The 12,983-nt window shown below is 32.2% G+C and overlaps 1 protein-coding gene across 1 annotated transcript; it reads right to left on the reverse strand.

Annotated features, from left to right (window-relative positions):
• Positions 1–107: 107 nt before the first annotated feature.
• On the reverse strand, positions 108–8,976 carry sau (Golgi phosphoprotein 3 homolog sauron). Its single transcript, XM_073087065.1, has 5 exons — positions 8,639–8,976; positions 8,418–8,565; positions 7,020–7,118; positions 6,681–6,856; positions 108–4,855 (listed from the first exon to the last, which is right to left on the reverse strand). Exons 1-5 carry the CDS (start codon positions 8,825–8,827, stop codon positions 4,607–4,609), a joined length of 861 nt encoding a protein of 286 aa, XP_072943166.1. The 5' UTR covers positions 8,828–8,976; the 3' UTR covers positions 108–4,606.
• Between the last annotated feature and the right edge of the window lie 4,007 nt (positions 8,977–12,983).

Genomic DNA, 12,983 nt, shown 5'->3' on the forward strand with positions numbered 1-12,983 from the left:
TTTTATGGAAAAAATCCTTAGGTATATTTATGTATTTTCAAGGTAAAAATTATGTTATCTAAAATACCTACTTAAAACGTGTTTTGCAAAGGGACAAAAACAACACATTTTACTTTACTATCGAATAATATATTTGTTTCCAATAGATCTATATGGTATAATACATTACTATTTATCTTAACTTTATACAATTTTGTTACAATAGATTTTAAATTATTGTAGTTTTCCAATGATCTATTACAAGAAAATGATATCTGATTTTTTTCACACTTACACTGCTTATTTAAGAATAATATTACTATGATGCATGATGCACATACAATATGCACGAGGTGCTTATAATCGGCCGTGTGTACTGCGTAAAAATAGAAATGAATGATTATATATTTATAGGCGTATTTGTCAGTACGCGATTTCATAGACATAAAATAATTTTAGGAGCGTAATAAATATAATTATCTAGTCAATACTTCTATTTAAAGTAATAACGTCCAAATAACAAATCACATACAAAGGTCGACTCACAATGCCTTGTAACGAATTTCTTGTTACGATAATTTTATTTGTGCTAAATGTCTCCGTTATTCAATTCTGATACACAACAAAATTGTCATGGTAAGATTATTAAAAACATTTTCAGCTATTTAAATGCTATTTCTTCCTCGAATGAATGAGTAAAGTATGTTACACCAATAAGGCAATTTTCAAAACATTTTTACTGCCACCCATTATTAAACAAGAACCATCAATACAGTGATAATATGTCTTATACAAAAAAATTGTTAAATAATATTTTTTACTCAGCAGTTTTTTGTAGAATTAAAGCGCGGACCCTCTCAATAATTTACTTAAATCGTAAAGTTAAAAGCCTTTAAGTTTATGACATATATATTCGTAACAAATTCAATTATATTTGTATAAGTAGAAGTACGACAACGGCTTCATATGAAAATGTATGGAACGCCATCATTATCACCATTAAAATAACATATTGTACTAACAATAAAGATATTTAATGTGTTAAGAGATATGTCCTGTTACAAAATCCACACAGAATGGCTTAATAATTGATTAAACTTAGCACATATCCCAATATTGATGTGCTTAAAAGCCATCTAACGACCATGAGTAGATATACTCTTGGGCCATTTTCCTGTCGCGCGGGATTGCGTTCGCATGCGTGTGACACTCGTACACATGACATGACACTTTCTAGTCGCATGACCGGTCAGCGAGAGCGTATGAAACATTAAGATTCATATAGCACGCGTGCGAGTAAGACACGCGTGACAGGAAAAACGTCCTTTTTGCGTGCGCGAACGGTGTATACTTGTCTCATTTAAAACACCAGAAAAATAATATATTTGAGCCCCTGTATTATATGTTATTAACGTATTTAATAACCTGTTTTAAAAGCATTTAACTGTAGCAGGATAAATGATATTTATTAAAACTATCTTAAATTATCCCTATATTGAAACATATACAGAGTATTTTGTAAATAAAACAATCCCAAATATTTAACATTCAATTCAAAACATTTTCAACGGCAGTAATTTAAGTGTAACGTCACTAGAATAATAATGTGAAATAACCACCATCCAATTTATTCTAATATTAGTTGATGTTGAAAAACAATGAGCTAATAAACTGCATAAAACAGTTTTCTACTATAAAAACAAATATAAATATAAAGGCAGGAAAATAATATAAAAATATGAACGAGACGGCACAATATATATTTAATACAAGTTAAATGAACAAATAAGTGTCTACCAGTGCGCAGGAAGTCGCACGGAAACGACATAACATTTTTTCCTTACATGAGAATTTCTACGGTTCCACAGCCTGAGCTAAGGAGCTTCATGCCCATAATTCTATCAGCATAATAAATATCCATTCATAGTTTTTCAAGTAGTGACGTTACGCAATTTCAGAAGTGTTTTGAAAGACCTAGGGTGAGGCTAAAAATACAACATTTAAAGTATTTAACACTATCATATACAGGCATTTTAATTAGTACACGTATTTCGATATGGATGGGTAATACTCCCTGCGAATTGATTCATGTAAAACGCCATAGCCAAATTGCGCCGGCATTTGACAAAGTAGGGTGAGACATTAAGTATCACAATCCAATTTATCTTTACTTGAAAATAAACCAAAGAATTTGGATGGTTCATTCTCATTTTCAACTGCGTTAAATTAGTGCACCAGTAAAATGTCCTATACAGATAAATGCATTTTTAATTTAATTGCCACTACGCTATTAACACTCATGACACAATTATCATAAAAAAAAGATTTATTTATCAGATATTCCAGACGATCTAAACAATCCTGGTATTATTTCGTGGATAAAACAGATATTCAGTTTGCAATTTTGCCATTTGCAAGACCTCATCTAGCACAATTAAAATTACAACTACATATTTGCTAAATTATACTATAATACAATCATATCGTTTTATAACCGAATTTTAAAATGCAACTCAGATTATTAATGCATTTCACAAAATGTACATACAGTAAACACATCAAATTATATACTTAGTTACAATAATGTTCACAAAGTACAGTAAAAGGAACGCTAATAAAACTTAGAACGATAAGTATTAATGAAGTATTTTAAAAAATATATAGATAAACCTGGATTACTACATATTTTTGGAATGAATAATAAGAGAATGATTCAATTAGTTTGCATATTGGGTATGATAAAGCAAGATAAACAAATACACATTCTATACAAACCAAAAACGATTAAACTAGTACAGTGACCTTATAAAAAATAATTTCTATTTCTCCTCACAGTTATCATACTGGTTTGAAATTGACAAAACGTTATGCCCACGATATATTAGTACCGTGGGCTTACTATTGTGTCAATAATAATAAGAACCGTAGCTTGCATAAAACTATAGATTAAAAGTTATACTATATATCAACATACTCGCATTTAGTTTGATAAAACATTTTATAACATTCACACGACAGCTCTCACATGCACCATTATTAATTATATTTCAATTCGTGGTATACAGTCACACAAACGTAAAAGAGAAAGTGGAACCAGTATAGAAGATGCGCTGCCGGAGAACACGTCGAATAATTTACATCATTTTGAATCCAAATCCTCTCACTGACCTCGATGATACGTCGGTCGCAGGCAATCATTCAATTTGATACTGTTCGAACATAAAATTCATTTGGTATGCATGTTCAGTATTAACATTTTTATCAAACTGGTTTTTAAGCACTAACAGTGAAAACATACATAAATTAACAGTTTAGAAGTTAATTTTATTATGTTACTACTAATTTAAATAAATGGAAGAATACCACACAATAATATGAATACTACTAAGAATTTCACTGTATTTACTACTAAGTTAATTCCTAAAAACCTGTATTCTGAAAAGCAGTTTTTGTTGTATGTATGCTCTTTCTGCTATTATTACACCCAGTACAATTACATGCCATGACCTTTTTAAATTTCATTCAGTTAGGATTGTAATGATACGAATAGATATAATCAATAGTTACATTTTTTTCTTTAAAACCACATGATATTTGCATACGATGATTCCTACACTTATATAAAATATATATTACAATTAGTATAATAAAAAAATCCATATAAAAAACAAATGAGCCGCTTTGCACCAATTTGGAATAAATTTACAAACTTAAAGACACATAAACAAAATAAGTTAGGAAAACATTTTTTTTTAATTTTATAAAAATTATTTGGAATTATTTTATGTGATAACGAATGGATTATCATTCTTAATCCGAAATTTAATTAGAGATATTTAGTGCTACGTAATATTAATAACAATACGTAATAATAACCTATAGAGTAGCTGCTGCCGTGCAACTTCAACTACCCAGTGGCGTATCAATAGGGTGGCAAGACTGACAGAAATGCCAGAGAAACGCGACAAAATAGGACTCCAGCCGCCCCAATCAACATGTGACATTAATGAGATACTTTCTGATTAACGAACTTATTAAACGCTGTTAAAAATATTTCACACTCAATTTGATATTCTAAAAGGTAATAAAACCAGATATCAAGGACTAACTCTATCTTTTCAGGGCGCAAGTTATTTTTTTTCCAAAAGTTTACACTGTATTACGACACTATAAATATCTGCCACTTTAAGTTACATATAGTTAGAATTTTGAAAAATTGTAATTATTTTACTGTAATATTTTTATGCACACACATAATATTTTTGACATAATGAACACTTTATGAAATAAAACAATTGCCTACTTATTAATATTTACCACAGAAATGACCGTGAATTATATTTTGGGCAACTCCGCCAATTATCTGAAGTGCGTAATTCTAATACTGTTAAAGGCTAGCACGAATGAAAATCTCAGTCACATATAAATTATATAATAATTATTGCTATGGACACCGTTTATTCTGTACAAGACTATTATTAGGAAATACAAATGAACAGCACAAATTTTGTGAACATTTCATGGAACATTAAATTTACAATATTTACTTCGCACGCACGCTAGGACAGGTAATTTTCAACGAACCGACCGTCGCGGCCTGTTCGTCCTCGGATGAGGGTAGATCCTGCTATTTCGTGAACGCGGCGAAGACGGCCCACATGATCTCGCAGGCGTCGGGTCGCATGGCCTCCGCCTCGAAGTCGAGGTCGAGGAGCGAGCGCACGCGGCGCGTGGCCAGCTCGTAGTCCTCGTCCGACAGCGGCGCGAACGCGTTCTCCAGTACATCCGCGGAGTGCGCCAGCATCAGCAGCGCCAGCGACCGCTTATCTGCGTGGGCCACGTCCGTGATGGAGCGACGCAACGCCGCTTCCTGGACCTAAAACAGTTCAATCGTTATCTGTTAATACCGTTCAAATTTAGCATAATTTATCAACATTTTATATCGTTAGCCACTAAAAAGGAAACCCTTGAAGTATAATAGCCGATACTTTTTAAATAAAGGCTAAATATGATTCTTTTAATATAGAGGGGTATTTGCATTCTTATAGATATTTGTAATAGATACCAAAAATGATAGAACTCCTGCATAAAGCTAAGTAATAAAGTATCGCTATTATTGAGGAGTAAATTCAAATATTTTACGTTTCCCTGATAACACTTCAAAGCAGAACAAAAGACAAAAGTGTATTTTAAATAATCAGGACATTATAAATAACAAATACGCATTTTTGTTTAATACCTAAAGCACAATTTTATCATTATGACAACATATGTCTGGGTGATATAATCGTAAAAAATTAAACATATTTCTAACCAAGTCATAAGCACTTTTACATTTTCTTTGTAAATATAATACAATTCGTTTTAGCTGTAATGTAACACAATTACCACAACCATATGCTAGACTAATGGGTACATTTAACTGCTATAATGCCTATATTTATATAAATAGTATTTCTTATCTTGGTTAGATAATTGATTTCAAGTAACGATTGTGATATTGATAATGATACATATTTTTATGGGTACAGCATACAAGTATTTCTAATGTATACTGATTTTAATAGATTTCATTAAGTTTTGATAAATAACCACTTGTGAGTTGCCCGGGCCTACTGCCTCATGACACTCACATTGTCCTGGCACAATTTTTTTTTATATGATAATGGTGTTGTCATCTTGAAAGATATGTCGAAGAGAATAGTTGGACTTGATAGGTCCAAGTATTATCTTGTACATATCATTTAAGTTGGAATGAACTCTACACGTTTACCAATTTTCAATTCAATGAGTAAATTGGTTTTAGAGTTGAGTTAATTGCAACAATTAATTTATATACATTGTCATGCCAAAGATTTATTTGATTTTGAGGGGAGGTCTCACTTACTATCTAGTAGGATATAAATCTTTATACATCCTTGTATCCAAACCATAATAGAGAATTAATAGTGTAAAATTGTATGATATATACATATATGCAATCTTACATAATCATCACTAACCATTAGTGCAACCAACTAACCTTGACTTTTAACTTTTAACTCCATTCTCAAAGCTATTTATCACATAGATAAATGTTTGTAGATGGACAAAAGGGAAATTAAAATTTGAATAAATAATAATGTATTGTCTTTGTTAAGTCACTTATTTCGAAGGCTTCAATGGGAACATAGATCCAATAAGAAGCAAGTAGAATTGTTTCTTAGTAATTTCACTTCTAGTCTGATTACTTGAAACCCAAAAACATTTTCATTTACATCAAAAACACTAGTGAAATTGCTTTCGTGTAAATATTATCATTGCAATTAATAATAAACTACTACTATTGTATACATTCCTGAAGACAAAACAATAACAAACTGTCCAGTAATACATGTTTTTACATGGCATCCTGTCTTGCCTAAAGTAAGCCATACTATATAGTTACTATACAGCTCAAATATAAAGAAGGTACTAATCCCTACATTAGTAATCTTATTATAGAAAAAACTCAAGACAGATTGCTTATTTGTTTGTTTCCTTTTCATAGCATACTGATCATTTTGATAATAATATATAAAATGTATCCTGAAACCTTATCAAACTAAAGAAAAAAAACATGGATGCATGCAAAATCTTAACTAAAAACAAATGCAGTAGCTATTTGATGAACCACAAAATGATTAACATAATTAATGGATTTCAACATAAAATAGACTGACCTTTTTAACTAAACGGCATTTCACAACATTGTCAGTCAATGGGTGTGTTGTCATGTCGAATAGTAGGAAATTCTGTTTTTCAGTCGTGAGGACTCCTTTCTCAACTAGGTTCTTGGCCAGCCTTTCTCTGACGTTTTTCAACTGATATTTCAATTTCATTGGATTCCATGTTTCACCTAAAACAAAGTATATTTAGATCTATAGAAATAAATTAATTTATATTTGGAATTAAATAATGAAGACTAAGAGCTTTACAGAGCTCACCAAATATTTTACTAACATTATATTTATACTTATTACATACAATTTAACTTAAAATGTAAATATTTCTAAACTAACCGCTTAAATATTCAATCCAACTCTGTACTGTTTCTGGTGGTTCGGTTTCTTTCATGTGTTTCAAAGCCTCATCTAACAGAACGTCACCGGTTGGAGTATCTGAAAATTCAATCATTAGGTATTATTCTTATACATTATTATTCTTTCATTCTTAGCACATTCTTGCCACGAACATGCAAGATGTGGAATGAACTTCCTCCTGAGGTATTCCCAGAGCGCTATCACATGGGGCACTTCAAAAACGGTGCAAAAAGAGCTCTCCTTCAAAGCCAGAGATGCATGGGTGACTCCTCTGGTGTTGCAAATGTCCATTAGTGACGTTGACTACTTTCCATCAGTTAGCATGTCTGCTTTATTCTTAGGCTCAAATATAAGAAGAACAAAAAAATCCATGCAGATTATTTTCAGTACACCCATTAAACTTGTATAGTTATGATCTGGTGGTGGAGTGGTCACCATAACGAGTTCTAATTACGATTTTAACATCTATCTAAATATCGAATTAATAGTTTTATTTACTTCTGTTTATGGGTATCTATCTATGCAACCTCTGCCAAAGTGAATTCTAATCTAGGTACAGATACGGATTTAGAATTTTATAAAAATTGTCAAACAGAATTTGTATTCTTATATCACTAGAATTTTTATGTAAAAGTTGAATAGTACTAAGCATCATACAAGGAAAAAGCATTATGCTCCATGTAACTTTATCTCTCTATTTCTATTGTATTTATAAAAGTGTGAGTGTGTGCGCATGTGAATATCGAGAATCAAGTAAACAACCATCAAGCATGGCCTCAACACTCAACATGACCTCAATACTGAATACAACTCATCGTTGGATTGCCAATTTATTTCAATTTTGCATGGAAAACTGTATAGTGTGTGTAATGCAAACTTTTATACAAGTTAATCAAACTGTAAACTTAGATACAGGGATTTAGGATATCCTGGAACTCCGTTCTTGAAGATGGCATCTCGACAATAAAGACATTGAAACATTAATGATAATTGTATCAAAAATAATCTATAGTCAAAGTTCCTTATTTTGTGAATTAATGTGCTTGTATAATGTGAGCAGCAAATATAGATTAATAATACTATTTGCTAGTAATAATACTATTTGTCCTTGTACAAACTTTACTTCATACCATAAACCAATTAATTATTATAAGGATATCTCAAAAGTATTAGATATTCATATTACCAAAGTTTATAGCAAGTAGATCTTTAATAAGTATTAATTGTTAGTTATGGACGCACAAATAAATAAATAAACATCTTTGACCACAGAAAACAAATATAACGAAACTGTTGTAAATATATGGAACTTTAAATATGTAATAAATGTATAATTACAAACGTCAGTTTACGGAATATGCGGTATGATAATGTTACCTGATTTTACTATAACTTTTCTAGACAACAATCCTTTCCTCCTCATGCCAGCCCTCTCTAACTCAACGCGGCCTCTTAAGCCAAGTTCGATCAGAATGCACCCTCTTAATCCGCTGGATATGCAGTCGTTCCAGAATGATGTGTAACCCTGCAGCGCATACAATAACATTTACAAACATCGTCACGACAAGATGCACTGAACACACGTTAGTCCCACTTACTTCTTTGTCCTTTAATCCTAGTAGTAGTACCTCTTCCATGAGCGTCAATCGAGTTTCCTTTGAATCTCCGTCATCATAATTTTTATCGTTTTTCTTATCATCGACATCATGATTTTCCCTCAATGTTCCATCGGTATTGTTCTCCTTTACAACATTCCTTCGTTGCACCAACCCCTCGGTACGATTCATTTTAACATCTATTTATACTACAAACGAAAACTGTTCAATATCTGCTGTATTTATAAAGTTCCAATCCAAATAATATTTTTGGGAATAGTGAGTAAACGAACCATTGACGTTTGCCACACGACGTATGTGAAGAAAAACATGGCCGGACGAATGAATGTAATACAGCGTTCCGTTTGACCGCTATAAACAGATTTATCAAATTAAATCATATATTTGTAATTTAATTTTGTGTACATTTTGTTCTTTATATTTAGCGCAATTAGATATTAATGGCATAAATATATTTAAAATATGTTTTCAGTACTAAAAACTTTTTTCTTATAGCAGGTAACAGGTAACACTGGGTTTAATTCGAGTCAATAAAGATTAGAAGAGAAAATGACGTTATTCATAGTTCATTATCATCACAGAACACCTATACTGAACTATACTCCTGATTATCATACATAATTGTTAGCGGTCTAATGAAAGGTCCCTTACGAGTGACTAGTTTCTCTATATAATAAGTAGGTACTAAAATGGAATGGAGATTTTCCAAATCTTTAAGCCCGTATATATCGAGTATGATTGATTAATACATTGGAGAAACAATGGATTATGAAAAGCTATTTATAATGATGACGACAGCGCTATCGATAACCCGATCGTAAAGAAATTAAATATTGCTTGTAAATAAGGTTTCATAACCTTTTTTTTTTTTTTTTTTGTTAACGAGGGGGAAACCTTCAAAAGGTACCCGGTGCCGTGGGAGCGACACGGGGTTATGTGGGACTCTTACCGCACTAAAACCCCCCCGGTGGCCGTCCTCGGCGCTGCGTAGAGGACTCCGGGATCTCCAACGGAACGCAACCGGAGTCCTCTTAGCGCTGTGCCCCGTCGGGCTCCGCCCAGGTGAGCTTGATACTCACCACACCGTCTGGTGTGCACGACGGTATGCGACCACACATACCGCCGTCCTTCCCGGGGTCGCTGGCCGGGCGGTTTGAGCTCCCACTCTTGCCGTCCGCAACCCCGGAAGCCCCCTTTTAGTCGCCTCTTACGACAGGCAGAGGATACCGTAGCCCTATATAGTCTGGTCCCGGAACTACAGGGACAAAGGTTTCATAACCTATACTTATCTTAAGTGAACTTTTAACAGAGTGCAAAGTCCCAGTAATCTTTTCCAATATCAATCTTGCCATCAGGTGGACTGCATGCTCGTCTGCTACTCCTATATTATAAAAAAAAGCTTTGTTGAAGGATTCCTAATCATGAAAAATCAGAGATGCGCGTGCCTGGGTTTGACTCCTCGTTTGAGGGACCGAAATTAAATTCAGTAGATGTGTATATTATTTCAAATTAAAGACCTTATTACCTTGCTCCTCAAGGTTAATACCTACCTACTTGATTCCGCTGTACTTCGAACACTAAATAAATTTACTAAGAAGATCATTATGGTAATGATGAATAACAATTACATTACGTAGATATAAAAAATAGGTAGGTATAAAAAATCTATTATATTTACTTTGTAATTCTTTATTTCTTGTCATAAAGTTACCTGCTTAAAGCTATGGGACATAATAAAATAAAATAATATTGCATACGAAAATTTCATGTACGAGTAGGTGGTACCTTTGTATAAAAAAAATTGATTTTAGCAATAATACATTTAATTAATTATTAATTAATGTCATTACTAACTAGACCGAAAAAATACGAATATGGCGATGAAAACAAGTGTAATATTAATAAACATTTGCAGTAGATCGTAGGAATGATTATCTAACTGCTTATCCCCGACTTAACATTATCGTCTTAATAATGACCTTGTTGTGAACTTGCTTATTCCACATTACATAATTATATTGTCACATCAGTCGTATAATTTATGCGTAAAAGTTGGCAAAGATACCATTACATTTTTTTCAAAGTAAACTTTCCACTGCCAACCTGGCCCTCATTTGTTAAATACTGGCAGGTATTTTTATCAATTTCTTCGAATAAATAAATGAAATAAAAGATTACATATTTGTAATTAACAGGACATTACTTACGTAGTAACTATTTATTAATCTGTGACTTTACTGTAGACTTGAAAACATTAAAATAAAACATAATAGTTACAATCTCGATAGTTACCATATTTTAATATTTTTGGTGAATTACTAAATGGTTTTTACAAAAACTTCGAAGCTCCTTTCAAATTCGTCTATTTCTTATAATGTAGAGATACGTCACGAACTTTATGAAATATTTATTTTTTATGCTTCCATACATCGTTTGTTATATCTACTATTGTTAGATTCTTAAATCAGTTTAAACAATGGAAAATTAGGAACAAGGTAAAAGGGTAAGTAAGGTTTTAACCTCTGGTAGGTAGATGATAGGATAAATTATATATTCCGAGATATTTATTGCCTATGGGTACTTTAGAAGAAATACTTTTGCTTACGATAAAAGTTCCTTCCATAGTTTCATATCTTACGTCAACAACTGTTTGACGGGGCATACTCTACCAAGCAACATTACAACAAGGCAGAGAAATAAGCTTGATCTTTACACTGTCTCAATCATTCAATTAAAATGTTGTTTTTTGTTTTGAAAATCCATTAAACCGTGGCTTTCCATCCCATTTCATTGATATGAATTTTATTCCCAAACGTTGCTGATTTAAAGTCAGTGTAAAGATTACTTAATTGGAAAAATAATATCTGTAAATCAATCCCAAAATAGAATTGGACTCCTAGGTGTCATCGACCACAGACGCGTTACCCTTGGAGACTAAATTAGAACACCTCGTAAATATCTCTGCTTAACCTTAACCTATCTTGCCTTGCCCTCTAAACGAAATCCCCGTAACGTTTAGACCTGTTGTAATTATCGATGACTTTAGAAATTAAAGCTTCTGAACGAGCCATTGATGTGACTTTAATAGGTCCATCTTACCAGCCGAGTAAAGTCTAAGTAGGTAGGATAGATTCTCCATATCGCTTTGAGAACAATAAAGAACTCACAGACTTGGATACCTTTCTACGAGGTTTTCAAGAAAAGGAAATTAATAACACTGATATTATTTTGTAATTCTTATATGCATTTTGTTATCAAGTTTATCGAAAGAATAATTCACACTTATGGCTGAAAAATCGTACATATTCCCCAAACTTGACATGGGTGACCGAAGTGCACTGGATTATCACTGCTATCAATAATTATTAATGTAACTGTCTCCTGATATTTAATAATTTTCGCACTGATAATATTGTTAATTCACCGACATACCTACCTATGCGAGGACAAAGGACCATTTTAAAGAGGTGTGTAATTTTTTTAATAAGTTAAATTAAAGTGCTAGTCTCAAACTTCAAAAACTATTTGTGTAATGCAATGTTTGTTTAACAAACATAAGAAAAATCCTAAATGATTTTGACGGATCTTTCGCGTTTTCACTCTTCACCTGAAAATATTGTCCATTAGAAAAAAATAAATATATTGATGACATTATATAATTAAAATAAATAACAAGCTTGAAGTAACCAAGTTTATGCAGAACAGATGCTCTACCTGAAGCCGATTACAGATGCGTCGCTACTCCTGAGTATAAAGACGTCACCTCATACACAATTTAGCATCTCTATCAAAAACAATATGTATTTAGTAGGATTCTTATTTGGCGTGTTCTTAGGGTCGGTAAGAATTAGGAAATACATTTTTCAGGTTTTTAAACAAATACATAAAATATTATATATTTGCTTCCTTGTAAAAAATTTATTGGTATTTCCTGGTCTGACCGGATAATATATACGTTCACATAAAAAATAACAAAAACAAGTAGATATACCTAAGTACGTAACTATATTACCTACTTCCTGCCTAGATTCCAAAACAGACTGTAAACAGCAAGTTCAGCATAAATACACATTGTAACAACATGTGTCTTGTTATTAAGTAAGTATATGTATGTTCATAGAGCTGATTATTATTTTGTGACATATCTATTTATATTAGGCACCTACGATTCAAATTTTGTATAAATACCACATGATATAAGTTTATAGTACCTACATGGTCACGATTAGATATTGTCACAATTATATTATAGGATATATTTCAAATAAACCGTCCATTTCCTACTACTGATTAGCCAAAGCCAGTGACATTTTTATCAGAGGTAATA

This window comes from Epargyreus clarus, unplaced genomic scaffold, assembly GCF_041222505.1.
Source record: "Epargyreus clarus isolate Ecla_fem2 unplaced genomic scaffold, WU_Ecla_fem_2.2 ptg000003l, whole genome shotgun sequence".
NCBI classification, from domain to species: Eukaryota; Metazoa; Arthropoda; class Insecta; order Lepidoptera; family Hesperiidae; genus Epargyreus; species Epargyreus clarus.